The sequence below is a fragment of the Drosophila obscura genome, unplaced genomic scaffold, assembly GCF_018151105.1.
Source record: "Drosophila obscura isolate BZ-5 IFL unplaced genomic scaffold, ASM1815110v1 contig_17, whole genome shotgun sequence".
Classification (NCBI taxonomy): Eukaryota; Metazoa; Arthropoda; class Insecta; order Diptera; family Drosophilidae; genus Drosophila; species Drosophila obscura.
The window spans coordinates 2,757,077-2,783,208 of NW_024542757.1; the positions used below are offsets into that span (position 1 = coordinate 2,757,077).

The 26,132-nt window shown below is 46.5% G+C and overlaps 3 protein-coding genes across 4 annotated transcripts; 1 reads left to right on the plus strand and 2 right to left on the minus strand.

Moving 5' to 3' along the window:
* The first annotated feature begins 116 nt into the window (after window positions 1-116).
* Window positions 117-1,188, plus strand: LOC111074260. Its single transcript, XM_022366986.2, has one exon. It carries the CDS (start codon window positions 283-285, stop codon window positions 1,069-1,071), a length of 789 nt encoding a protein of 262 aa, XP_022222678.1. The 5' UTR covers window positions 117-282; the 3' UTR covers window positions 1,072-1,188.
* A 4,191-nt stretch (window positions 1,189-5,379) lies between these two features.
* LOC111074289 (venom serine protease 34) lies at window positions 5,380-7,149 on the minus strand. 2 transcript variants are annotated; one of them, XM_022367019.2, is made up of 3 exons: window positions 6,912-7,149; window positions 6,161-6,848; window positions 5,380-6,088 (listed from the first exon to the last, which is right to left on the minus strand). In XM_022367019.2, the coding sequence occupies exons 1-3, from the start codon at window positions 7,131-7,133 to the stop codon at window positions 5,418-5,420; spliced, it is 1,581 nt and encodes a 526-aa protein (XP_022222711.2). In that variant the 5' UTR covers window positions 7,134-7,149; the 3' UTR covers window positions 5,380-5,417. The 2 variants fall into 2 exon arrangements, with proteins under 2 accessions (XP_022222711.2, XP_022222712.2); XM_022367020.2 differs by having other exon boundaries at window positions 5,382-6,088; window positions 6,921-7,149.
* A 14,983-nt stretch (window positions 7,150-22,132) lies between these two features.
* Window positions 22,133-24,526, minus strand: LOC111074295 (protein peanut). The gene has a single exon (XM_022367026.2). It carries the CDS (start codon window positions 24,289-24,291, stop codon window positions 22,687-22,689), a length of 1,605 nt encoding a protein of 534 aa, XP_022222718.1. The 5' UTR covers window positions 24,292-24,526; the 3' UTR covers window positions 22,133-22,686.
* Window positions 24,527-26,132: the final 1,606 nt, after the last annotated feature.

A 26,132-nucleotide genomic window follows, 5' to 3' on the forward strand; every position in this document is an offset into this window, starting at 1 on the left:
GGCATATGGAAATGGAAAATGAAAAATTCCAAATTCAATGACAAAGCAAGCGCTTGATACCATTGATACTTCATTGCCCCGGCTTCACTTTGTAGGTTTCTCAGTTTCAAAATTGTTGTCTTCCAAAACACTACACAAATTTTTTGTTCGATCTTTCTTTTAAAATTATTAAAATATTTTAAAATTCCTTTTTGCTGTTGTTTAAACAAATCCGAAAATTTGACAAAATTGTTGATTGGTCTTAAAGTTATATTAGATACATTAGAAGCTAAAATTCACAAAATGCCTTCTATCTTGAAAAAACTTCCATCGATGTGCTCGTCGATGAGGCCGGTAGTCACACTGTACCTTAGGTCGTACAGTGGGAATTCATCGATGCCCAATGCGGGGATTAATCGAGCGATGATGAATTTGGGCTTCGGCACCAGGCAGTGGCCCAAGCGAGAGGACTGGTTCGCAGCCCGGCAAATAATGGTGCAGAAACAGAATCAGAACCTGAACCAGAATCGCTACTGGAGCAACAGCAGTATCAATCTGGACAAACCAACGCGCCGACGACGTCGTCAATTTGGTGGATCCCAGGATCTGCCGGCGCACACCATTGGCGAATTCGACACCGAAGTTCGAGCTCACAAGAGGGAGCAACACAGGCAGGCAGCAGGCTGGATGGAGGAGGTTGATAGGAACGAGCAGGCTGAAGATGATTGGATGGCCAGGGCTTCGGCGGCTGAGCAACATGAGCAGCGATTTTCTAACCAGGACCGGAGGGCACAGGCCCTGGTAGCGGAGCGCTACGAAATGGAAGGCGCCAATGATGATCAGCGGGTGGGCACCGTCCGGGAGGTTGTCTTTGGCCAGAAACAAGACGACATCGAAGATGAGGATGAACTGGAACGCAAACAGTACAGTGATGAGCTCTTCAGACGTGTGTCTGCCCAGAGAACCGACTACAATACACCGAGAAAGGCCATCTCCCGCAAGGTCATCTGCCCCTATCCATCTTACAGCTCGCATCGAAGTCGATGGGCGGAGTTCCGTCATGCTATGATCTATGGCCGAACGACCTTCTAGGCTCTCCCTCTCCCTCTCTCTCACTTGCACACCTCTCGGCACTCGGCTCTCGTCTCACTGCCATACTCATTCAGTGAACTTTTCGAGCAGATTTTGACTAAATATAAATATGATTAATATGAACGAGTAATTAGGTTAAGTTTTAAATGGAAATGGGATATTTTGGGTATACTATGAAAAATTAATGGAAATAGTTCTGGGGTTTCTTCATTTTGGAACAGGAACCTCTCCATTTCGGTTCCATGCCTCCAGGGACCCATTGCAGCACTTGGTCTATTTCATGGCGCTGTATTTAATCCTTACCTCCTTCACTGCAATCAATTCCTTTAAAACCTGTCTCAATTATCTGCTCTCCATGCCTCTAAGCTTTGACCCCTTTGGTGCAATTCTTCCTCAATTCGTATCTTAAATTCCATCTCATTCAGTTTATTATTATCTCAAGGGTTCTTAACCCTTTCTGCTACTTAACACGCCGGTGTACTCGCACTCTCCACAAACTAGCGACATACTTTGGCATATTTTCGCATCCTTGCGATGTACGCCAAGAACAACACAACAAAACGAAAACAAAAATAACAAATAACAAAAAGAAACAAGGAAAATCCCAACAAGTGCGGCACGAAAAGTGACAGAAGAGAATGACGCGGGGGCGGTGGGGGCTAAAATGGATAGAGGAAAGAGGAACTCAAGTGCACTCAAGTAATATGCTTCATAATTTTTATTGTCAAGCCCTTTTCTTTGGGTTCGGGTGGTGCTGGTGCTGGTGCTGCTGCTGCTGCTGCTGCTGCTGCACTCGACAACAAAAGCTCAAAAGCGCTTGGAAAAAAATGCAGAAAAAAAGGACTTTATCAAAAGCAAAGGCTGAAAATGAAGTGCTGGAGGTGGCTGGCTGCGGATGCAGGCGGAGAGAGGGTACCAACAAAGCATAGAGAGCGAGCACGAGTAGCATAAATTTTATAATATAGAAAAAATCAATGGCAATGGCAACAAAAAATGCAGAGAAGCAAGGACTAGCTTGTCGAGTGCCCTGCCGCCACTTCTCGTCCACAGCACTGTCCTGTCCTACTATCCAGCCTGCCCCTGCCTCATCCCTAGTCCCAGTCCCAGACCGTGTCGGTGTCGGGGCTCCTCCTTTTCGCCGAGTTGCACAATTAACTTGCCCCCGCATATTCTCGGATTTTGCTTCCCGCTCTCGGTTGTTGCCAGTTAATTTTGGTGTATTTTTTTGTTGTTCTGCACATTTGCATTTCTCCGTTTCCATTCACTGCACTTGTCGGCGTAATTAGGCGCCGCCCAGCCTCTCCGGCTTTGATGTATGCTGCTCTTAACTGGGCTAAGTATACCACCCACACCCACCCGCGTGGGGCTTTTTAATTGTTTAATTATGTTTTGTGCTTTGCTCTTGAGTGCCTCCAACATGACAGTTGACAGCAAGTGGGAAAAGGAGGCACCCAGATGGCGTGCAACTTGAGACTAAAGTGCATGTTGCACAGAAAATAAGTTAAGAAAGGGTAGGACGTTAATTATGAGTTCTTCAGCTCCTCTCCACACCAAAGTCGCAAGTTGTAATATTCTTTAGGTGCCTAATTCTTTAGCTTACAAAATCGGTGGCAAAATTAAACATAAACCAATTAAAATTGGTTCGATTAGATTCGATTTGTAATTTATGTTTACTATTAAGCTGTGTCGGATTATAATTTATTCGGTACTTTTGGGCATCTTTGCTAATCTTTATGGCTCCAGGTCGGTTATTTCCTCATTCTGGAAAAGACTTCCACGCCACTGTCGACGCTTTTTCTTGCGTTGCTCAGCGTTCTTGTCCTTCTGCTGCCTGAAGTCCGTCCAATAGTTTCGATCGTCTAGCACGCAGCGATGGGGCAGAAAGGTCGGCTTCGATTCGCTTTTAATTCGAGATTCCAGATGGTCCGGAACAGGTCGAATATGGGAGGCCTCCATCTTTCGTAATTTCAAAAAGCTTTTGATTAGCGTGAGCGGCGGTCGGTCCCTGTTTCCCGTAGACTTAGCTCTGACAGTTAGCCCAAAGCGCTGTGCATGAGCGAGTGCCTGGGAAGTTTTGAGCACCTTTCCAAGAGCTCCTATGCCACGCGAGTTCAACATTATGCGTTAGATGTCTGTTTTGAAATATGTCCAAATATGTATGTACTTATAAATTTGAGAGAAACAAATAGATCGAAAAGTTCAAATTATTTTTTTTGATTGATTTTGCGCTGTTTCTGATTTTAGTGATGCGAAGGGATTTTATTGGCCTACTAGCATCAACGTTGGCTGTAAGCCGAACACACAAACACACACACAAAAAATAAACCCAAAAACGATGCTAATTTCTGACCACGAAACGAATTTATTTTTGAGTGTAAACCAGCCGGATTTTTGTGGCCTATTCCCAAAATCATTTTCGACGACTATTCTCTTTGCATGCGTCTCAAATAAAATGTGTATGGGGTTTTTGCATTTCCCCTTAAATAGTTTTTGGGTGAAATAGTTTTTTGGGAACACCGAGGATTGTGTTGTTGTGTGCAGCCATTTTGTATTTTGGTTGCTGGGGCTTTGTGAGCGACGACGATTTGGCGGCTTTTGTGCGACGCGTGGTTTTATGTAACTGGCCCCAATCCCTGGTCCCCGAAAATCCCTTTCCCACCAGTCCAGGTCCCGTAACCCGTTATCCACCACCCTACCCACATCTCCCCACGTCAATTGCACGAGCCAGCACGTCGATATTTTTGGCAATTTTTTCGACTGCCTCTTGCAAATTGCTTTTTGAGCTTGTTAGAGTTTTTTTCGCCCTCCCCCCACACATGCCCCACACACACGCTAATGAATGGTCAAAGTCTAGGCGGATGCTGCAGTTGCAGCTGCCCCCAAAAACGACAACTAAACGAAAATGTTTAGGCGTGCATTACGACTGCAACAGGAGCGGCAGCAGCGGCAGCAGCAGCAGCAGCAGCAGGAGGAGAAGCAACAGCGGCGCCATTTTTGTAATCAAATGCAGCACAAACTTTATGCAAAGGAAATTGCTGTGCAAAAAAGAAAACCAAAAAAAAGAAATGCTCGATGGAAATGCAGAAGGGTTTGCGCATTCCTTTTCTTATTACAGTGGATAGCCGATATAGTGGATTTAGTCAATCCCATTTCGATATCTGCTGCTACTCGGCAATGAGTCTATCGAGGAACTCTGTTTCCCTCCAATCACAAGGATGTTTAGCTTTTGCCTGAGTTGGAAATTTCACTGTACCTGCCACATTGGCTGATACTTGTATCCGCCCGCCTGCTTTTAGTGGCTGCTGCTTTTCAATTAGTGCCACCAGCCCTCCCCAGCCTCCCCAGCCCCTACGCCACGCCCCCAAAGTTCCATGCAACACTTGATGCCGCTCGCAGACTGCAGTTGACGTTGGTTTGTTCTACTCGCGTTTCACGTAAATTGAACAACAGGCTTACAAGGCATTCCCAGGCACAGACATATGGATGGAGCGTGCACCTACAAAAACTACAAAAGCAAACATACCGAGGAGGCGCAGCAAAAGCAACAGCAGCAACAGCAACAACAACAACAACAGTCAATACAGTGCAAAAAGGCGAAAATGCAGGCAAGCTTAGTTAGACAGACAAGCGCGGCCCTTGTGGGGTGTGGGAGAGGCATTGAAAAAGTGCAACGCCAGTCCCTGCATACGAGTATGTAGACAAAAAGAGGATTCTCCTCTTCTAAAAATGGAATAAAAAGATGCCCCAAACCACATAGACATCCACCGGCCCTGCCAGCCCCCTTATGCCAGGAGAAATGACAAAACCAAGTTGGCAGACGATGATTCGCGTTGCCTTTAAGCCTAAAAGCGTGCTTCATCTGTTATGCGAATCGTTTAATTATTTATCTGAAAGGAAGCTCCCGACTCGACTCCAAAATAAAGCAACTGAAAAGAATTTGTATTGACAGTACTCTGGCATGGGGTGGTGGCTGGATGCAGAAAGGCAATTGCCACAGCCCTACCTCCCAGTGTTAATTAGTTGACATTTGCTTTTAATTGCATTGCCTGCTCCAGCCAGGTGGCATACAGCTCCAGCGAAGCGTTCCGTTTGGCATGCATCATTGATAGATGAATGGCTGAATGGCGATGCTCGCTGGCGATGAACGCGTTCAGGCAAAGCGACAAACTTGACACCCACTTAAGGGTTAAAGTGGCACGACATGGCAAAAATGGAACAAGGTTCAAATGGGGGGGGGAAGTGGGTTCTGTACTCAGCCTTTCATAGATGCCAATAATGAGTCACAGAATGTTTTCTTTTCGATTTCAACATTTATCACGCCGGAAATCAGATAATTATCCATTTATTTAATAATCCTGTGTTCTGCTCGGACAATAGGCCACCTCGGGAGTCTTTGCGCGTATCCACTTGATAAAGGAGGCCACTCGCGTGTTGACCGATGGCTGGTTGGTGGCGCACGCATGTCCGAAGCTCACAATCCCGACGGCCATCAGGCGACCATTGATCCTCTCGTACAGCGCCCCGCCCGAGTCGTACTGGCACGTGTCCCGTCCCGGCGTATACGTGCAGAAGCTGTGCAGCGGAACACCTGACGAGGTGAGAGCCTCCCGGCAGCGTTGGCCATTGATCACGTCGAGGGTGGTCTTCAGCAGGCGATGGGTCTGTGGTCCGCCGTATGAGGTGGTGCCCCAGCCGGCGGCGACCACCTGGTGTCCCGGCAACGGCAGCTTTTTGCCACCCGTCGCCGTTTGCAGCGGCAGACAGGCTGGTCCCACATATCGACTCCAGGCAATGGGCAGGCGTGTCCGCAGCAGAGCAATATCGTTGCTCAGCTGTCCATTGATCTGGCTGAACTGCTCGTGCAGGATGAGCGCCTCCACGTCGTAGCGGCGGGTGAAGAACGTCTCGTAGATGCTGGACAGATCGTGCTCGCCCACCACAACGCGCAGCAGGGAAGCGCTGCCCGTCTCTGGACCGAGAAAGCAATGGGCGGCCGACAGCAAATAGCGCTGATGGACTGAAAAGGAGAGAGATGAGAGATTGAGATGAGAGCCTCTGGTGATGAGTGAATGCCACTAATGCCACTCACTGATCGCTGCACCGCAAAATATCTTTCCCTGCGTCTTCGTCAGCACGCCAGCCATCGAGGGAAACTCGTGCAGGGCGGCCTCCTCGTTGGTGGGACTGGCTATTCTGGGCAAGCGACTCCAGCCGCAGTTGCACGTGGGCACAATGGCCTCCACGAGGCAGGAAAAACGCCCGCCTCCGATGGCAAAGGCGGGCGGATAACTTGACACAATCTTGGCACGTTTTGCGGAAGTCTTTGAGGTGCGATTTGGCAGGTGGCGGAGGTAAATTGTGGCCGGCGTGTGGCGAGCATCGTTGTTGGACTCTGGCTCCTCGTCGTAGAGGAGGGAGGCCATGTAGGCCAGGGCATCGCTGACGCCCACATCCTGGAGCACGTGCAACACCTCGTCGCTCAGATCCTCGTCTTCATCCTCCGCCTCCTCCTGCTGCTGCTCGATGGGCCCAGCTTGCGGCGACTCTGTGGTGGTTGTGCTTGTTGTTGTTGCTGGCACCGAGAGCTTATCCTTTAGCTTCACGGCTGGCGGGGGCTTCGGTGTACCGTGAGAAATGTACGAAATCACGGCACGATTGAGAAAACTTTTGCGCTCGAATTTTCCGCTGCCACAAAAGTATTCGGAACTTGTTAACACCTCATCGCCCTCGGAATTGAAGTGAAACGCCTCCGTTCGACACTGGAGGTCCGTGGATAGCTGTGTGCGGGAATTGACAAGGTAAGAAAATTCCCAGCAATGAATCTCCGTCTCTCTGCTCACTCTCCTCACCGTTTGCAGTTGCAGTTCGCATTTAAATTGCAGCACCTGATCCCTGGGCGCCTGCACCGAGTACCGGCAGGATGTTCCAACCGGATACAGGCCAGGATAATAGGGAGAGTTGATGAGTAGCTTCTGTCCCGTTGACAGTGTCACCTGATGATTGCACTCCTCGAACAGGGCCACAGCGGAGTGGAAAAGCAACAGCAACACCAGTCGCCACATGATCACGATCGCGACAACGTCCAAAGCGGCACTGAGCGTGCGCCAGCAGCCACAGCCTCTTAAGAATGCCGCAGACAGCACCTTTGTTGTGCCCGTCACGCGATCTGCCTACATCCGCAGACATGTCTCTTAAAAGAGCTATCGCTCAACACCTCGACACCCACGCTCTGTTCCTGCCTTAAATATGAGTTAATTATGGTCTTAAAGAAATCTCAAAATTTGTGGCCGAAAAAGAAAAGAAACCAGCCCGCGGCAGGCAGCACACGAGGGTCTTTTGCGGCTAATTGAAAGAAAGTGCAAGTGTGTCAGTCAGAAACCGGTTTCAAGTTTATGGAACAGCTCGAATATGGTAGGTGGAAGCGACAGAATATAAATACTGGCATCCAATTGCTCCCCATTGGGATAGGTAAGGGTCTGTTAGGGTCTGCGTTTCCACTCTCAAACGTAATTTACTTGAAACTCTTCCCAAAAATTTGTTTAAGCCTTTGATAATTACTTTATTTTCATTGGCTCGTTAGTGTGAGCGCATCCTCACACACAGCCATCCAGCCGTTTTCCCGGGGATCTTCTTTGGCCATCCACTTGAAAGCCAACGACTTCACCTCACCCTCACCCCCAGCGGCTACGCCCACGCCCACCCACTGCTCATTTTTTAGACCATTTGCAGAGCTGCTTAATTGGATGTGCTGCATGTGAGAGAAAGGACGAGCGCGCACACGGGAACTACTCGTAGAAGCGACAAAAAAAAGTAGCCACGCCACAGACAAGTTTGTCGCCCATTTTGTAAAATAAATACGAGTATATGGAGGAGGAAAAAAACGTAGGGAAGACGGATGGCGCCGCGTTTGTCAGAGGCGCAGAGACAAACGCTTAATGCTAATATTATTTTCTTGCTTAACAAGCGATGAGCTACACGTGGGGCACATCACCATCACCATTCCCATTCCCATCGTGGGGCAGAGGGTATCGGTCCTGTCGCGTTGGCCCTGGAGTCCGGACGCGACGCCAGCATGTGACTTATTTGCACAAACCATAAAAAATTTAACTTTATTTCGCCATTTTTAATTTCCTACTCCGCGGATCGCGACGTGGCTGGGCGCATTCGGCGTAAACAGTCAACGTTGGACAATAACTACAAAACCGGACCCGGAGCAACCGACGCCAGAGTCCGGGGCCCTAGACGTGGCATGGGTATCGCTCTCCCTTTTGCCGTACCCACCCGCCCACCATGCATAAGCCAGGAGAACAATGCTGGACACAAACAAAAAATGCTGCTGTTCCTGTTCCTGCTGCTCTGCTCCTGCTGTTGATGCCGCTTTCCTTTCTATTTTTTGTTCGTTTTGCCACAGAGCGAGCGGCAAAAACAAACAGCAAATAATTCAAAGTGGATACAACTAAAGCAAAGTCAAAGCTAATATACGAAAATGTAATAAAAATTAAAAAGAAATAAAAGCGAATTAAAATGAATTTCGAAGGAAAAGCAAAGAACCTTCTGGCGCAAAAAAAAAACAGTGGAGCAGTCACACGGCAAGGATTGGGACAGTGGAGGCGTGAGGCTGGAGCCCAGCACCATATAAAGCCACAGCTGTAGGACTTCCCCTCTGCAACCTCCCAGGGATGACACATTAGAGTGAACGGACGATGGTCCTTCGAAGGGAAGGACACCCCATACCCAGTTGCATTTATATTTATTGTATGCGTATACAAAATCTAGTTTTGAATTGTTGAAACTGCAATGCTAAATTATATATTTTAAAACTCAATTTAATTTTACTCTTGATTTATTTTAGCCACATTGTTTTGTAATTCTTAATTTAATAATTATATGTACTAAGTTGGGACACTAACCATACAGTATATACAGTATACAGTATATAGATGTGCTAGTTCATACAACGAAAGTGGCGCAGCTGAGTTTTCAGCGTACGTTCCCAGGTCTTCGGCTCTGGGGCCGATCGCGTTCGGCTCATGACGTGACACGAGCCGACGGACAGCAAGCATGTATGTGTGTACGTGTAACACTCCAAAATATATGATTGTATGCCTAGAATAACCGAAACCGATTTTGCTTGAGATTTCAGTTTACGTAAATGTGTGTGTACCATGTATTCTCACATGCTATGCTAATGTGGGTTCTACAATTTTTTTCCGCTTGAACCCAAATTGGTTCGTTTTGTTTTGAGGGCTGATTTAGCAGAGTGGGCAGAGTGGGTGGGGGTGTGAAATAAATACAATATATAAAAATAAAAAATGTTATTTGTTTGATTTATTTGAAATTGCACATTTACATATATGTACATATCCCTAATTTAGACAGGTTTTTTTTTATAAATTACTCATTGTGCAAATGCCGTCGGCTTTTGACTTTGCAACTTTGTCAATAAATTTATTTTTTTCAGAGAACTTTTTATTACGATAAAATTATGTAGAAACGTATATCTTTCTATATATACATGTATATTCAGGGAAATGGTATTTACATGCATGTATTTTATACATATGCATTGATTTTTACTAATGTATATACATATGTAAATATTGTGTAAATGCCGTAGGCATTCGACTTCGACAACTTTTTCAATAAATTTACATATATATTTTTAGAATATAGAATATGTAAATATAAAAGCCAATTCTATACACATGTAATGTAACCCATATACATTTGTTTCTAGGTATATATTCCTAGATCATATACATATATTCATACATGCATATACATATACATATGTATGTATATACATACATATATAAAATTATTTTAGTTAAAACCACTTGTTTTATATATTCTGAAAAACATAAACTTTGGAGTTTAGCGGCAGGGTATTGTGGCTATGTGGTCTTGGATTCTGATTTGGAGCATTCAGAGTATTCACTTCTCGGTGTGCCAGCAGCAGCCAGCATTCTACTCTATAACGGAAAAAAAAGGAAGGAAAAAAACTCTTTAAATCGCGTAATTTTCGTTTGAATTGTTAAATTTGTAAACAATAACAAAGCTGCGCATTACTTTTAGCTAATTGCATTCTAGTTTTTACATTTATCCCCTCATTTTACATTTTTGTCAGCGATCAATTATAATGTTTCGTTTCATATCAGTCAGCTTTTGTCAGCGAGCAATTATAATTTTTCGTTTCATATCGGTCAGCTTTTGTCAGCAAGCAATTAAAATATTCGTTTCATATCAGTCAGCTTATGTCAGCGAGCAATCAAATTTGATTTGTTTTATGACAGTCAGCTTTTGTCAGCAAGCAATTACATTAATTCGTTTCTCATTAGTCAGCTTTTGTCAGCGAGCAATAAGAATTTTTCGTTTCATATAAGCCAGCTTTTGCCAGCGAGCAATTCATTTCTTCGATTCATATCAGTCATCTATTGTCAGCAAGCAATTCCAATTTTCGTTTCATATCAGCCAGCTTTTGTCAGCGAGAAATAATAAGATTTTTGTTAGTTTTTTTTTTTTTATTCCATTTTTACATATATTTAACTACCCCCTTAAAATATCGACACTAACCATACAGAATTTAAATTTATTGACAGAGTTGGAAAGTCGAAAGCCGACAGCATTTGCACAATATGTAATTTAAAAACAAAACCTATATCAAATAGGGATGTGTATGTATATGTAAATGTGCAATTTCAAATAAATCAAACAAATAATATATTTTATTTTCGAATCTATTCATAATATAGAGTTGCACGCCATCTAAGTGGACAGCATCGAGTTGCGCAACTTCAAAACCGCCATCTACCGGCAGCTTATATGTGACTCAGAGGCGACAGTTGTAGTTACGAAATTCTACATAAAATGCGTAACTACATGTATGAAATGTGTAGAGTAATTGGCGCCACTAGATTCGGGGAAAACGAGGTGTCATTGTATGTATTACGATGTAAGATACGTGTAGAATACTTATTGGGTGGAGAACATATTTTAACGGCTTTTTGAATTCAAAAAAATTAATCGCCTTATGTTATGGCACGATGGCGCGCAATTTGGATGAATTTTGAATCGTAAAATGCTCACTTTCTCTAAAACTAGTTCTCTCCAAGCAGTGCCAGTGCTCCCACAAGCCGGGTTGTATAAGGGATGGCAGCCTTTTAGGAAAGGCGCCTAAAACTAACCACAAGCAGCGACTACTTGGGAGATAGCAGGCAATACCCAGCTGATGTGCAAACGGCTCACCAACTAGTGGCCGGATTGGAGTCTCCAGAAACTGCTCGACCTGCAGACGCTGGATGCCCAATGCAATGAAGCTTCCGAGTGTAGTCCAGGCGGGCGATTGCATAGTGCCTCGACCGGACCCACTCGAAAGTTCTTGCATTGTGCTGCCGTGGAAGCTACTACACTGCGCGTTCAACCAAATTGAAATTGAGACTTGCACAAGCCAAAAAAGGCTAATATTTAATTGGTGACTTCAAAGTCGTTGGTTCCTCTCTCGACGATTGGCTGACAGGCACTCACTTCCTCTTCCCATGAGCCTTGCTTGACCAGCACAATTAATTAACAATAGATTGTTTTGGCCACATGTTCCAGCCGACCCACAGGAAGTGCCGTGGATGGACAATAGCACAGAGTATCTGGGTAGGAGGGACCAAAAGAAGAGGAAGAGTGGAGCTCTTCCGGAAGGAAGAACCCAGCCAGAGTTGCGGGCACTTCAAATTAATAAAGGGAACTGCGAATAACAATGAAAACGAAGATGGAAATGGGACTCGACTCCCTATGTGGGAACACCAAGGAGAGAAGAGGAAAGGTCAGTCAATGGAACGTCCTGGGGAGAGAGATGTGTGCAAGTGCATGTTCGCTGTCCTTGGCTGCGTGAGGTCCTTTCCCACAGGTGTTTATCCCGAAATTGAGTCTGTGATTTTGTTCCAAGGCAATATCCGAACATTCTCAAACATTTCCACTGACCAGCACTTTGATGAGCGCCGCTCGGTGCAAATCTAATTAACGCTCGCCGGCCACAGGACGATAGAACGATAGACCGAGCATAGACCCAAGCGAGGGCCACAATCGATCCATCATTGAAATTTTAGATTTGTTTGCTTGCGTTGCGATTCGTTGCGACTACGGCTGAAAGACTCACAGGACTCTGACTCAGGACTCCCTCGCTGGGCTACCTGTTTGAGGCTAGGCTCCGTTGTCCCTGGCAATGCGAGTCCTTGGGAAACGCACTCCATAAGTGTGCGCGTATCAAATTACCATTTCATTTCATTTACTTATTTTCATTCCATTATCCTTTTCCCAGAGTGCCCTGAGTCGAGTCCTTTGCTTAATTGCTCGCCTAATGTGTGGACTCGGGATCATTGGAATGCAAATGAAATCTGAACGATTCTTGAAGCCTTGCCATGGGGGCGTACTGATTTATGGGACATCGGACATGCTCCGTCGGTACCCCTAATGGATTCCAATGGATGTGCTCTGACCACCCACTCGAGTGCACGAATTCTCAGCCATCACTCAGCCATAATCCTGACTGATCCCTGGGCTAAATACCTGTTAACCTGTTTTGCTGCACAAACAAACATTGTTGCCGATTCCCAATGCCGATGCCGATGCCGATGCTCCCAGGCGACAGACAATGAAATCTTTGAATCTTTTGCTCTGCCACAACAAACGAGATTTTCTCAGCACCTCCTTAGAGGAGAGCCGGGCCCAGACCCAGATCTCGTTCGGTTAACGATCTTATCGATGCGAGGGTGGGCCCACATCAAATTGGTTGCTGCCTGAGGACGCGGTTCCCACAGGCCTCTCGACAGTGTGCCCCTGGCCCATATTTTGCAATTTAGATTTCTATTTATTGTCTGGCCGAGATGTGAACACAAAATATCCTTCTGCGTGCTCTTCTCTCCTTTTTTCAGTTTTCCCTTTTCTGCCAGTTCCGCAAACCGGAAGGAAGTGCATGAATTTTGTGTGAAATGTCTCGAAACTGTGTCCGGGCTCCGCCACACCGGAAATTAGCAAAGAAATTGGAAACATACAGCGAAATAATATCAAAAGAGTACGACGTACAACGATGAGGTTGATGGAGCTAAACTTTACTATAGCTAGCCATGGGATAAGTTGTAGTTTTTAACTCAAAGGCAGGACTCGCCATCTATTAATTTATTCGTTGAGAATCTTTGTGTTACTTTAAACTTGTTTTTATTAATTTCAACGTCTCTTCAGAATGTCAGCTATGTACATACATAGTGATGACCCTTCTATGTAACTTCCCCGTCAGCTTTCTTTGGATCATCATCAGCCCTTCACCTTCTTCATAGCTGGGTTTCATCCGTTCTCTGCCGCCCACAATTTTCATTCCTTTCATCATATTCACACCAGACAAAAGAAGGACTCAGCGAATTCCCATCACACACACACACACACACACACATTTACTCGCAAAGACCTTCCCAAGCCCCAGACACCTTCGACAAATTCCCATAGCAAACTAATTTGACTTTTGCATACCTGTACACCAGCAAACAGCAACCAGCACCAACATAAGGGGCCAACACCAGGACCTGTTACCCCTCAGTGCATTCAATTCTCACGACCAGCAACGGTAACACTCCAACGCACACACAAAAGGACATCCAACCCTGTGAAACAGGTTGATCTGCGAACGAGAATGAGAACGGTAATGGGAATGTGGATGAGAATGCGAATGAGAATGGGAATGGGAACCACAATAAGGATGAGAGTGGGAACCAGAACGATATGACATGTCCTGAAGTGGGCGCTTCGTTTTCGGTTTTATTGATTCAGCTCGTTGATCATAATAAACGATTAGTGTAGCCGAATGCAGCCCAGAGACCAGATCCTTGCTGATCTGATCCCTTTGCACCAATATTTTGCTGAGAAATTCCTCAATTTTTTATTGTTTTTTTCCATTTTCAGGGTGCACGATGGGAGCTGAGCTGGTAAAATTAGTTTAACGGGGATCTGCCCCAAGGATACTTTTTGGGCTGTATTTACAATTATCGAAAATTTATTATTCCCTATTTGTTTTGATAAGAAATTTTGTCAGGCTTATCGGCTGGATAAGGGAATGAATTCTTTATGATGGCCTCCCCTCGCTCTTTGCTGTCACTCTGGGCATAGGAAATCTTTTTCCGGGAAAAGGGAGGCGACACCTTTCCGGAGAAATCTGCAGCCGTCCAGCCAGGGCCCAGGACAAGCTTGCATAACATTGCCTCAATCCTGTCGCCGTAAAAGGACGCAATGGACATTCCTGGAACCAAAATTGACTTCTCTAATCTTCGGCAAGCGTTTTTTACGCAAATCTAAGGAACTTTTTTACGCAAAACTCCAAAAAAAAAAACTCCTGCGAGAAACCGGTAAAAGAGGTTCCTGGAAGTCCTGGATGTCCGAGTGAAGCCCTTTGCTCATCGAACCAGCCATGCAAAAGCCGCTAATCGTCATGCTAATGGCTTGAGGATTGCAAGGATATCCGAGCATTATCCTTGCCACCCGTCGCCTTTATTGTGACCAAAGCAAATAATCACCCATTGCTCAATTGTCGAATGCTCAACGGACGGTCTTTACGAGCCTCTCATAAAGTTATCCTTTCTTGCATCCTTCTGCGTTCCCTCCCAGCCAACTTTGCGCATCCTTTCGAGTCCATGTCCATCCGCTTCAGCAGCCTTTCATCCGCAGTCCCGGCGCGGTCCGGTCCGGCCTTACACGGAACTCGACCGGCCAATGGAAATTTGCCAAATCATAAAACGTAACCTTGCCTCGAGGCCATTGCCACGGCTCTGTGTGTGTGTTCGCGAGTGAGTACTCGTATCTGTGTGAGTAGTGGGCAAAGTGCACTATAAAGCAATTAGCGCTCCCATCAAGGTCAGGACATTCGCTTACATTTGACTTGGCCCAGCATTTAGTCGTAAGCACTCAGAGACATGAGGAAACCATAGACTAGAATTGGGAGTACATCAGCTCAAGGCCTGTCCGTAGGTAACCTCTGCAAATTAAAGCAATTTTCAATTATTTAAAAAAATCATGGCCCAAAGTAAAAACAGACATATTCAATAATTATAAACATATTTCCTTGCCTTGCCAACAGTTGCAAGATCTTAAGTGATTCGACTGATATATGGCCCTGTAGTCCTGCTGCTTGGAATCCATACGTGAATCCATAATTTACGACATCGATCTGGATTCCAGTGAACTGTAATTTCGTTGGCAAACTTCTTTTGTTTATTTATTCGTAGAGGACTCCGCTCCGACCCCTCTGCACACGCTTCTGCCACACATTTCCATTCCCTCCTGCCCAGACTAGTTCCAACTGCGTCGCAGATCGCTCGCATCGGATCGGCATGGAATGGAGGAATCTCTGATCGAAAAGGCCAGAAGCAAAACAAAATGGCTGAAGCGTGGCTGTGGCAGGAATACAGAACTTTCACACGCGTTGCACACAACCAAGACAAGGGGGCTGGCTGGACTGGCAAGGGGAGAGGGAAGGTTTTTTTTCTTTTTTGGGGTGTCTTTAAGAAAAATCTTTCGCTCAAGCAAAAACAACAGCTGCAAACGAAACGCAAAAGCAAAGGCAAAGAAAACACCGAAATGAAATAAATCGAGCGCCCAGCGAAAGGTCGTTGCGCCTCAGCGACCTCTGGAAACCCTCTCCTGCTGCTGCTGCTGCTGCTCCTCCCCCTGTCCCTGCCCCTTCGGCTGTGGCAGCAACTGGCAAAGCCACCCCTCTGGTTGTACTTTTCGCAAAAGATTTCACAAGCGACAAACAAAGGCAACTCGCCAAGGGGTGGCACAGGGCTGCGCATGCGCAGCAAACTTTTCTCGTTTCTTTTTTGTTGTTGTCGCAGACCAGAACCAAGCCAAGAAGGATTTTACGCGTATGCATAAAAAAAATAATTCCCTTGCTTGTGAGGAGATGTGTCGTCACACGACTCGGCGCACACCTGGCCACGGGCTGCCATGCGATCCAATCCTGCCCGACAGCCCCCGGCCTCAAGCAAGTCGAGCCCAGCCGAGCCTCCTGGTTCGATTCGTTCTGGCCGAGTGATACTCTTAATAGATGGTTTATTTATGCAGAACGAGGTCCACTTTTTGGTCGAGTTTCGAACAAAAACCGTATCATCAGCGATAATTAGTTTCTGCTTTGCTTCAAAGAAAAAATAAAAACTACATAAATATTTCCCAATCATAATCGCTTTATGGTTCGCCTACAAAAATCGCTCAAAGAATGGAAATGGTCAAAACAAGATTGTCAGTCCAGAGTCCTCACAGGACACAGAGCCTGAGAGTCGAAGTCGGACTCGGAGTCGAGAAGATAGAAGGAGCAAAGGTTCCGGCATGGCAGTGGTGGGCGTTACCTGATTTTACGCTTTCCAGGAAAACGCGTTATGGTTTTATTGACACTTTTTCGCATTGACAACGAAATGCAAGCAAAAATTGTGAACCGGCGATCGGCCCGAGCACCCCCCAGGGCGGCATGCATAATGTGTTTATGAGTGGTGGACCAGGACTCTCCTCCGCATCCGCATCAGCATCAGCGACCGGGGAGTGTCATCCTCTGGCCGACACTTGCTGTGGTCAGCGCTGCTCGGTTTTGGCCATCGCGGCCGGGGCCCAGGTTCCAGGGCCCAGGGTCCAGATCTTAGAAAACCCCGAATAGATAATTTGCTGGCAACCATGAAAATGGTTAGAGAACTTTGCTCTGCCGCTGCTTTCACTGGAAATCCGGGGCTAACACATTTCACGCCCAGCCCATCTCCGGCTCAAGGAAGTGAGTTGAGTTGAGCGTTGAGTCTTGAGTGGAAAGCAATTTCTGAGTGCGTTTTGGCAGAGCGTTTGAGTTTGAGTGGATGGATGATTGGGTAGGGTACCTATAAAGAAAGGGTGCGAAAGGATCTTAAATAAAACTCCCTGATGCTCAGGGTGTATAAAATATATTGAAAACAATTTAAAGTTTTCCGTAAATGCCAGCATTTTCATTAAAATTTCCCATATCTACCAGCTTGAAAAGTTTCTCTCATCAATGAATTTTCTTCTTAAGGTCTTCGCTTTGTTTTCTATAGTATTTCACATATTCCTTGGCCTTGTCAGCAACAAAAATATTTGTTTTTTCCATTGCCTAAGATTAATGTCATATTTTAAAATATTCTCCAAAAAATATAGTGAAAGATTCTGACAGATTTGAGACCCCAGAAGAAGTCCCAACGACCCGGACGACCTTTCTCACAGTTCCTAAAAAATAAACAGAATGTGTGCTTCCTTTTCAATTACTTAAAATTGTCGCTCAGTCGATCCTGAAATGCCAGAGCATGTCCTGCAGGCCACCGTAAAAAGACGAGGACGAACAGCTGTTCGATGGGAACAAGAGGGAGGGAGGAAGGGAGAGTTTCTTTTGGCGCGTGCCAGGGGAAGGCAGAACACCGGGCCCCGGACTCAAAGTAACGTTCATTTCAGGATCACTGATAACAATTACCCAAACAGGACGCCGCTGATGAGTCGTCCTCTCGTTGCGGCTCAATGTGCAACTGCAACCCCGAGCCCAAGCATGAGCATTAGCAGGAGCTGGAGAGGGAGAGGGATGGAGCAAGGTAGTGCTCATTGCAGGACCCTCATTGTGGAGCGGGGACTGGAACAGAGGGACCCTCGTTTGTGTACCTTTGTTGGTCGGATTTTTCGTCCTTTGCCGCGTGGCTCAATAAATTGTTGTGCGCTGCATTGTTGAGTCGGGAAATTAGTTGAAGTAACGTATTTCTTACCACCTCAGCAGCAGATGATTTCCTGGCACGTGTGGCACGCTCAGGAGTCCTTTGAAGGCGTGATGGCACTCAGTTCTCCATCTCCCCCCTCACACTCTCTTCCGCACTCTTTCTCTCTCTCTCTCTTCTCTCTGTCTCTCTGTTTGTGACAGCTTCCGCTTCTCTAATTTAAGTTAATTAAATCAATGTGATGTGGCACAACAAAACCATCATCTGCCCGAATCACAATAGCAATAACAATAATGCGAGTAATGCCGGACAAAACGTGTCACAATTGAGGGCCCCCTCGGCACCAGCAGCAGCAGCATAAAGAATCTGTGGCAAGTGCCTCCTGCCCCTGCCCCTGTCCCTTCCCTACCCAAGCCTCAACATCAGTTTGAACATCAATTATGAGCTCTGTGACTGAATGGTATCCAAATGGGGCGACGGGGAGACGGGAACGGAAATGGTGGAGAAACCATCAAACATGTACCGAGGATGAGCAGCACTCAGCATGCAGACGCATTCAATGGCACAGACGCACACAAAAGGGGTGGCGGCACAAGCCAAGATGCAGCACAAAAGCCCGACAAGCCACCGACAGCCGCATCATCCTTATCCCCCAGCAGTGCCGTCTGCCAGCAGGGGTCCAAAATACTATTCATAGCTGCCTGTCCCCTTGCCAGTGACTGAGCCACACCACTGGGCATCAGCATCCACCTAACCTACATTCAGCTCACTCGAAGAGGCGCCTCCTAGCCCCCCTCCTCCAATCCCCCCCCTTCAGCTCTTTTCAACTGCTGTGAAGTGACCCAAATTGGGTTTGCATAACCGACAAAACTGTCAATGTCCAATGAAATCTGTTTCCAGGGTCATTCCGGCCACAAACCACAAATCTTTGATGTTCTGATCCAACTGTCCCCCAATTACCTGAAATTATACTCAAAATATACCCTTTTTCAATTTTGATTTTTGGTGTTTTGTCCTTTTGTTATGGCGAACGTTTACGGGGCATAATTGTGTGGTTGAGGGAACATATGTCAAGTGCTTTGACAGCTTGTAGATTAAGCGATGGACCATCAGGTCGGTCTCCACAGAGCCCTGAGAAAAACAGTAACGAGAAAATATTTACAGAAATCCGTAAAAGGGTTCCCAGTCTTGGCGACTGTTTTTATTTCGCTTATCACTTATTAACTACATACATATGTATGTATATTTGTGTATTATAATTAAGTGAACTCATAATTTTTGTTGAGTTGCTTCAAAGTTCAAATGAACAACAACTCAATTAGGATTCCCTTTCAGAGCACAGATCCACCCTCAAAAAACACTCGGAATATTTTTCACACCTCCGCAAATAATTCGCCAGAGAGTGGGGGTGGGGGACACCTGTTAATAGCTTGGATTCCCAGGATGTTGGGACAATGGCAATGCCAACTGTAAAATGCACAACAAAGGCGAAACGAAAGATTTGCGGGAATGGCTTGGAATGGCTCGAAACGGAACGGAACGGTTCGGTTCGCGAGGAGCGGATGTTGTGCACGCTTCCAGCGCATGCGTAGCGGAAATCCAGGCAGGACAAAGGACAAAAGAGGAGAAGCAAACAGTGCGGAGAGAGGGGAGGAGAACTTAATTGTACCGCTATGGGATCCACATCCAAGAAAAGGCAGAACACAACAACGGAAGTAGAGAAGAGGAACTTCCGTGTACACAGATAGGCCACACACACACACACGGCCATTAGGACCTCGTCGTAAAGGACCAGGGGGCAAGCGCCTCTTCTCAGAGAGAGAGAGAGGCCTCCCTCGATAAATGTAGTGCAAATAGCGACTCTATCGCATCTCAAGCAAATGTGTCAGTTCTAACAAGTGTTTATTTACTCAACCCCGCCGCCAGATAATTTATGGACTGGACCCAGAACTGTTATCAACCCAGCCGGGTAGGTGGCCTTCTCTGGGTTCCCACAAGTGTTATGTAAAGCGATAGAACGCCCTGACCCCCTCGCACCATTCCGATTTGCTTGCATTGTAAACAGGGAAATATGAGAGAAATCATAAAACCAATGCACACAAACATGGAAGCGAGCCCTTATCAGTTCTACATAGTGTGGATGCGGGGGCTGGGCAATATTGGAGACAGGAACGGTGACGGGTGAGGGGGACTGTAGCCACAAAAGCAAACAAACAAACCCATAAAAATCACTTCCCCCATCGTCATGTCAAATGTCAAGACTCGCGAGCCCAAAACCAGAGAGTGGAATTTCAAACTGTAAAACGGAAATTTCCAATAAAAATTTGAAGCGAGGAGCAACGCAGGCGCAACGTTGACTCTAGTTCTCAATTAGCTGCTCTCTCTCTCTCCCTCTCTCGCTCGGTCACGTAAATATGTCATGCGTTGACACATACGCATACACATGCATATATACTAGCTAGTGTGGGTGAACGTGCTATCTCTCTTTATCTCTCTTTCCTTGTCTGCGGCTTGCTGGAAACGGTCAAACATTTGTTTTTGATCTTAAACGTTACTTATACCCTAGCAGAGGGTGTTATGATTTTGACGCTCGGTTTGCCATTGTGTGGATTTTTGATTGAAAGTTAACAGCCGAGTGGATCGTATTATATGCACATGTAGCCCCAGATAAAATTATCGGTCTGCAAGGGTATCGAATGCTTCGACTCCCGAGGCTATTCTTCACTTCTTGCGGTTGCCGTTGGCCTGTCTTTGCCATTTGACGACGTGCAAGAATGCTGGCCGCAAGCGGAGCAAAACGTAGTTACAGGGTGCCTCGGTCGCTAGCACCCAGCACACATGGACACCACATGCAGCGGCAGCGGCAGAGGCAAAAGTGCTCTCATTTCAGCCTGATAAGCAGCAGTTCAAGTACTCTCCCTCCCACTCTTCTTTTGACGGTGCTGTGCCTGTGTTTGTGTATGTGTGAGTCATCGTCCTAAAAACAACACCGCAAGCACCGAGCTCCACTCCTCTCCACTGACGCCCTCACTCCCACTCTGGCGGCCGATGGGGCTTGGTTCTTGCTCTTCTTCGGAGCAGCCGCACTCTGCGTTCATTGATCGCCAAAGCCAATTGCTTCGAATGGAGTTAAGTGCTGCGTCAACGTTGTTGACTTACATACAGAGAACACAGAGAGAGAGAGAGACCGGCACACACACAGACGGACAAGCATATATTGATTCCCCAATCTCCCCTCGCCCACAGCTCACCCACCGTGCCACTCTCGCTCCATGTTTCCCATGTCTTTCACCAATGGATTTCCATTTTACGCTTTATACGGCATTAATTGAGTGCCTTTCAATTGGGTTATGGATTAATTTTTGTGAATAAATTAAATAGCCATATGTACACACATGTCCATCTACTTATATGTCTGGATGTTTGTGTGTGTGTGTGCGTCTGGGGCATTTAGAAAGCAATTTCAAGTGGGGGCCTCCGACAATATGCACTGCCAGCATACACATGCATACTACATACGAGTATGTAGCGGCATATAGGGTGTGGTCGGTTGGGGGCTTAAAATTGCATGAGCCTTATATGGGTAGAAACTGGATAATGGGTGTTTGAACTCTTGACAGTAAATCATCACACAGAGTGGACAAACAAATAACCATACATAAAATAAATAATATAAATGCTGATCTATCATTCCTATAGTTTTTAGGTTGGTTGTGTCTTATTTAAATGACGCACACTGTACGCCAACAGATTTTTCTAATGGTCTAGAATTTAACGATGCAAAGAGTAAGCATTAAATTGGTCTCGCTGAATGATTTAGCTGTCCGCGTCAGACTCAAAAATGCCCAGCAAAAATATCCATAAACAGAGCTCGGCCTGAGTCACACTCTCCACACACACTCCCCATTCAACACTCAACTGAGTTTCTGTTTAAAAAATATATTAGTCAACCATTGAAGAATGTTGAGGGGGGTTGCATCGCACACGATTTCAACATGTAGCGTCACGGCGTTAATTGAGAGTCGCGTGCCGCACAACCAAACACCCTGTATGCACCAGCCCTCCAGCAGTTGTGTAAACCATCGACAATACAAGAAATGGAATTTGTTCTTTTCTTTTTTTTTCGTTTTTGTTTTTTTATGTAGTTAAACTAAAGAAGACTTTATTTTGTAAAATTGAAGAGTATATTTTGTTGTTTCTGCTGTTTGCCGCTTGTTTGTGTGCTCGAGTGGTATGTAAATGACTTTACTTTATGCATAATAGGTAGGTATAGTATAAGATACAATTACAATATCAATATCATACGTTTTACATGGAGTTCGTTATTATTCATTATGTTTAGGATCAAATACTCGCGCATTTTTGCTTAATTTCATATATTTTGTTTGATTAAGCGATATTTAAGTATTTTTTAAATACAATTTGAGGGTTTACATACTACCATTTTGGGGGCATGGATTTTTTTCTGGTTTTCAATTCATTTAGGCTAGCAAATTTCTCTTCGTCGTCGTCAAGTAGTTTCGATCTGAATAAGTGTATATCGGTAGAATACTGCAATAATAACTGCTATATGTACTTGTATAGTAAGTAGAAAACAAATGCAACGCGTTCGGAGTGCGATTGCTGTGCGAAAAAGCATTGTGGGGTGGCTGAGGGCCCAACAATAGATACATATGTTTTTGTCTTTCTGTATGCACTTCTATAGTTGTATATATTTAAAGTTATGTATGTATATTTATGGGTTACGCTACGTTTATCATTCGCGATCAGTTAAGTTTTTGTTTGTTCTCGAGATTAGCGCTTAAGTATATCGGGTGGCGGATGGCGGTTTGTGGATGGGGGATGCAGGATTGAGAGGGATAAATAGAAGGAGCCATTCCTATGGGTTGACTCAGAACAGACCCTTCTTTTTCTTCTCCTTCTTACCGTCCACGTTGTCGGTGCTGCTGTTGGCGCCCAGGCTGCGACGCTTCATCTCCTCGAGCGTCACATGGTTGATGTCCTCCCACTCCTTCTTCTCGCGTTCGAACTCACGCCGCTTCTCGTCCAGTTCCCTGATCTGCAGCTCGAGGGCCTTCTTGCGCTCCTCGTGGCGACGGGCCAACTCCAGCTCAGAGTCCTTGAGCTTCTGCATCTTCTCCTTGACCTTCATGTCGAACACCTGCTCCATTTCGGCCTCCATCTTCTTCATCTTCTGCTCGTGCTCGCGCTTTTCCTCCTCCATCTGGGTCAGCGGATTCTTGTTCGAGAGCCGCGCCTTGCCATCGACCAGGCCCAGCTCGGACAGCTTGCGGCAGCGATAGTTCTCGTAGTGCACATTATTCGTCACGTCCTTGAGGTCCTGCAGATGCGTCCGAATCACCATGTTCCTCAGGGCAATGAAGTCGCAGTGTGTCAGATTCTCCACCTCGACCAGACCCCATGGGTACCGCCGACCGCGCACCTTCTTCCCGTCCTGCTCGATAATGGTGTTGGCACCGACAACGGCAAATGGCACACGACTACGCAGATTCTGCGTGGTCTTCGACTCCTCTGCCGCATCCTCGATCGTGGCGGGAAAGTCGTAGATCTTAATCTTATGCTGAGCAATCTCGTTGAGTATCTGCTTCTTGAACAGATGCACCTCGTCCGGCGTCATGGTGTCGGCCTTGGCTATGACTGGCACCAGATTAACCTTGTCCGACAGGCTCTGCATGCAGGCAATGTCCAGAGGCAGGAGGCCGTGGCCCGATGGCGCTATGAAGTAGAGGCAGCAGTGCACCCGGTTGTCCGAAATGGTCTTGCGATACACCCGCGATTCGGCCGTCAGGTACTCCTCGTACTTGCTGCCCACGTACTCGAGAATAGGCACCCAGCAGTTGCTGTTGTCCACGGCATCGCCGAATCCTGGCGTGTCCACCACGGTCAGCGTCAGGTTGACGCCGTTCTCTTTGAGCATCACTTTGGTGGCCTCTACGGCCACCGTCTTTTTCTTCCGCAGGGAGGGCCCCGGATACTGCTCGGCATTGTAGATGTCGGACAGAAACATGGAGTTGATGAGCGTGGACTTGCCCAACCCACTGGCGCCGACCACCATCAGGGTGAACTCAAAGCCGCGCTTCACCGCCTTACGGTACACCTGATTGGGCAGATTGGCAAAGCCCACATAGCCTGCGATCTCCATGGGCTTCTGGCGCACTGGCAGCGGAGGCTTGGCTGGCTTCTGGACCTCCTTCTCCTGCAGATCGTGGGTCAGTTTGTTGGAATCACCATTGGAGGGCGTTCCAGTCGATGTGGGTGTGGACTCGCCCAGCTTGCTGGCGACTATCGATGGCACACTCGGGGGCTGCACTGCAGGCCGACCAACAGAGGATTCGCTGCTGCCATTACTGGTAACGGAAGCCGCCTGCTTATCGCGCAACGCCAACTGTGCCAGGGTGCTGGGCAGGGCAGAGATGGCCCCGCCGCTGCCGACGCCGCCGCCGCCATTGAGCGCGTTTGAGCGAGGACTATTCATTTGAATGGCCGCCAAGGGCTGCACTGTTTTCTAGCTTTGCCTAACTGATTTTGTCTTTCTTTTGCTTTTGATTTGCGTGCCGCACTTGGGTTTACTCTTATGCTTTTTTTGTGTCAACAACAGTTCTTTCTTACAACGCTTTTTCACCCGTTTGTCACGCCTACGCTTAACTTTTTTGCTTTTACTTTTTTTGCATTTTCTGTGTCAGTATGACCGTCAGCGGCAACCCACAAAATATTACTCCGCGGGCGGGCGAGAGAGCGAGAGAAAAGCAACAAAACACAGCACATTTCTAGTGTGACAGTGGTAAAATACTGAAGGCGGCTCTCTCGCGGCTGGAAAATACCAAAACATACCAAAAGATGCTACAGCGCATGAGTAATGCAGAGGCCCATACACACACATTTATTAATGCACATGCACAAAGCCATCGCTTCGGCTCTTATCATTTTGAATGGTTAAAAATAGGAAAAGAAATGCATTTACACACGAACATATGTGAATGAGGGCACTTAAGTGGGTCTCCTTGTCTTACATTCAGCTGCAACACAGAAATTATCTGTTTTCGATGACTTTGACTTTTCGCTGCTGTGCTGTTTCGTTGCTGTTTTTTTTGCATGTTGCGCATGAGCGTAACAAAGAGAAAGAGAGAGAGGAATTTTGATTTGTATTGCTTATCTCTCTCGTTCTCCGTCTCGCTCTAGCATTAGCGATAATTCCGTTTCTTTTGGGTTTTATTTAAATTTCCTCTGAGAATTGCTTGATAACAACTAAACTTGCGCCTCTTGTGGGTGATTGTGATGCTACTCCTCGTGAGCTGTGTGGGAATTAAGGACATTAGCGTGCACTTCAATTCGGATGGGTAATAATTGTCTCCTGTCTCCGCGCTCTTCATGCTCGAGTGTCCTCCGTCAAAAGTTCCCACACACACCTCGCCACGTCCTGCGCCCAGCGCCCTCCTGTTCCTATCGGGCCCGCTTGCATGCCGATACACCCCACACACAAACGCACACAGCCGCAGACAAAGCCCGTTGATTGTGCGCACTGCATTGAGGGCTTGGCATGTGTGTGTGTGTGGGTATAATTTAAATTCTCATGCACTCCCTGGAATAGAAGGACAAACGGTGACAGCGACAGTCGACGGGTAGGAGGGTGCCGTGGCCGTGCCCACCAACCAACCACCACCAATGCCAGCCGTGTGTCCTGCGTCCTACTCCGCCTTCTCCTACCGCATGGTGGATGATGGTGGTGGCATGGCGTGGCGTGGTATGGTGGAGGGTTCCTTCCTTCCTTCCTTGTTTCATTGCTTACTTCCCCCTTTTGCACGTGGATTTTCCATGCGCCGTCTGTTCCGACTTCAAAGGTGATCGTGAGAACATTTTTTTCTCACATTATTCGACTTCGACTCTGGTCCTAGTTTTAATTTTAGTTCTGTCGGAATTATTCATTTATGAATTGATATGACGCCCAGTTGCTGCTCTCTGTTCGTGTGTGTCGCCTGATTTCCCCCGAGGTCTGACTGTACTTACCGTACGGTAGGAGGATTTACAGTGGCTTCGGCCCAGGGGGAATCGAATCAGTGGCAACCGCAAATCTTTACAGCACAGAGATCGCACTTAATCCCCCGGCAACCCTTCATCCAGCAGCAGCAGCTGCCTCGCATCAGGCACGCTTCATCCAAAATCCATGCCGCGCTTGCCTCTAGCAGTCGTCGCATCTTCTCTGCGATTATGTAAGATGTTTGGCAGCAGCCAAAAGAAACCCCGCACGTCCCCTAGAAAGTCAGTTTTCTTAGCGCCGTCCATTGTCCGGACTCAGGACAGTAATTCCATTGTTATCAT

Coding starts and splice junctions, on each gene's coding strand:
- LOC111074260 (XM_022366986.2), top strand. CDS start 283: ATGCCTTCTATCTTGAAAAAACTTCCATCGATGTGCTCGTCGATGAGG.
- LOC111074289 (XM_022367019.2), bottom strand. CDS start 7,133: ATGTGGCGACTGGTGTTGCTGTTGCTTTTCCACTCCGCTGTGGCCCTG. Junction 6,849..6,911: donor AACTGCAAACGGTGAGGAGA/GTGAGCAGAGAG, acceptor TCCCGCACACAG/CTATCCACGGACCTCCAGTG. Junction 6,089..6,160: donor ATTTTGCGGTGCAGCGATCA/GTGAGTGGCATT, acceptor TCTCCTTTTCAG/TCCATCAGCGCTATTTGCTG.
- LOC111074295 (XM_022367026.2), bottom strand. CDS start 24,291: ATGAATAGTCCTCGCTCAAACGCGCTCAATGGCGGCGGCGGCGTCGGC.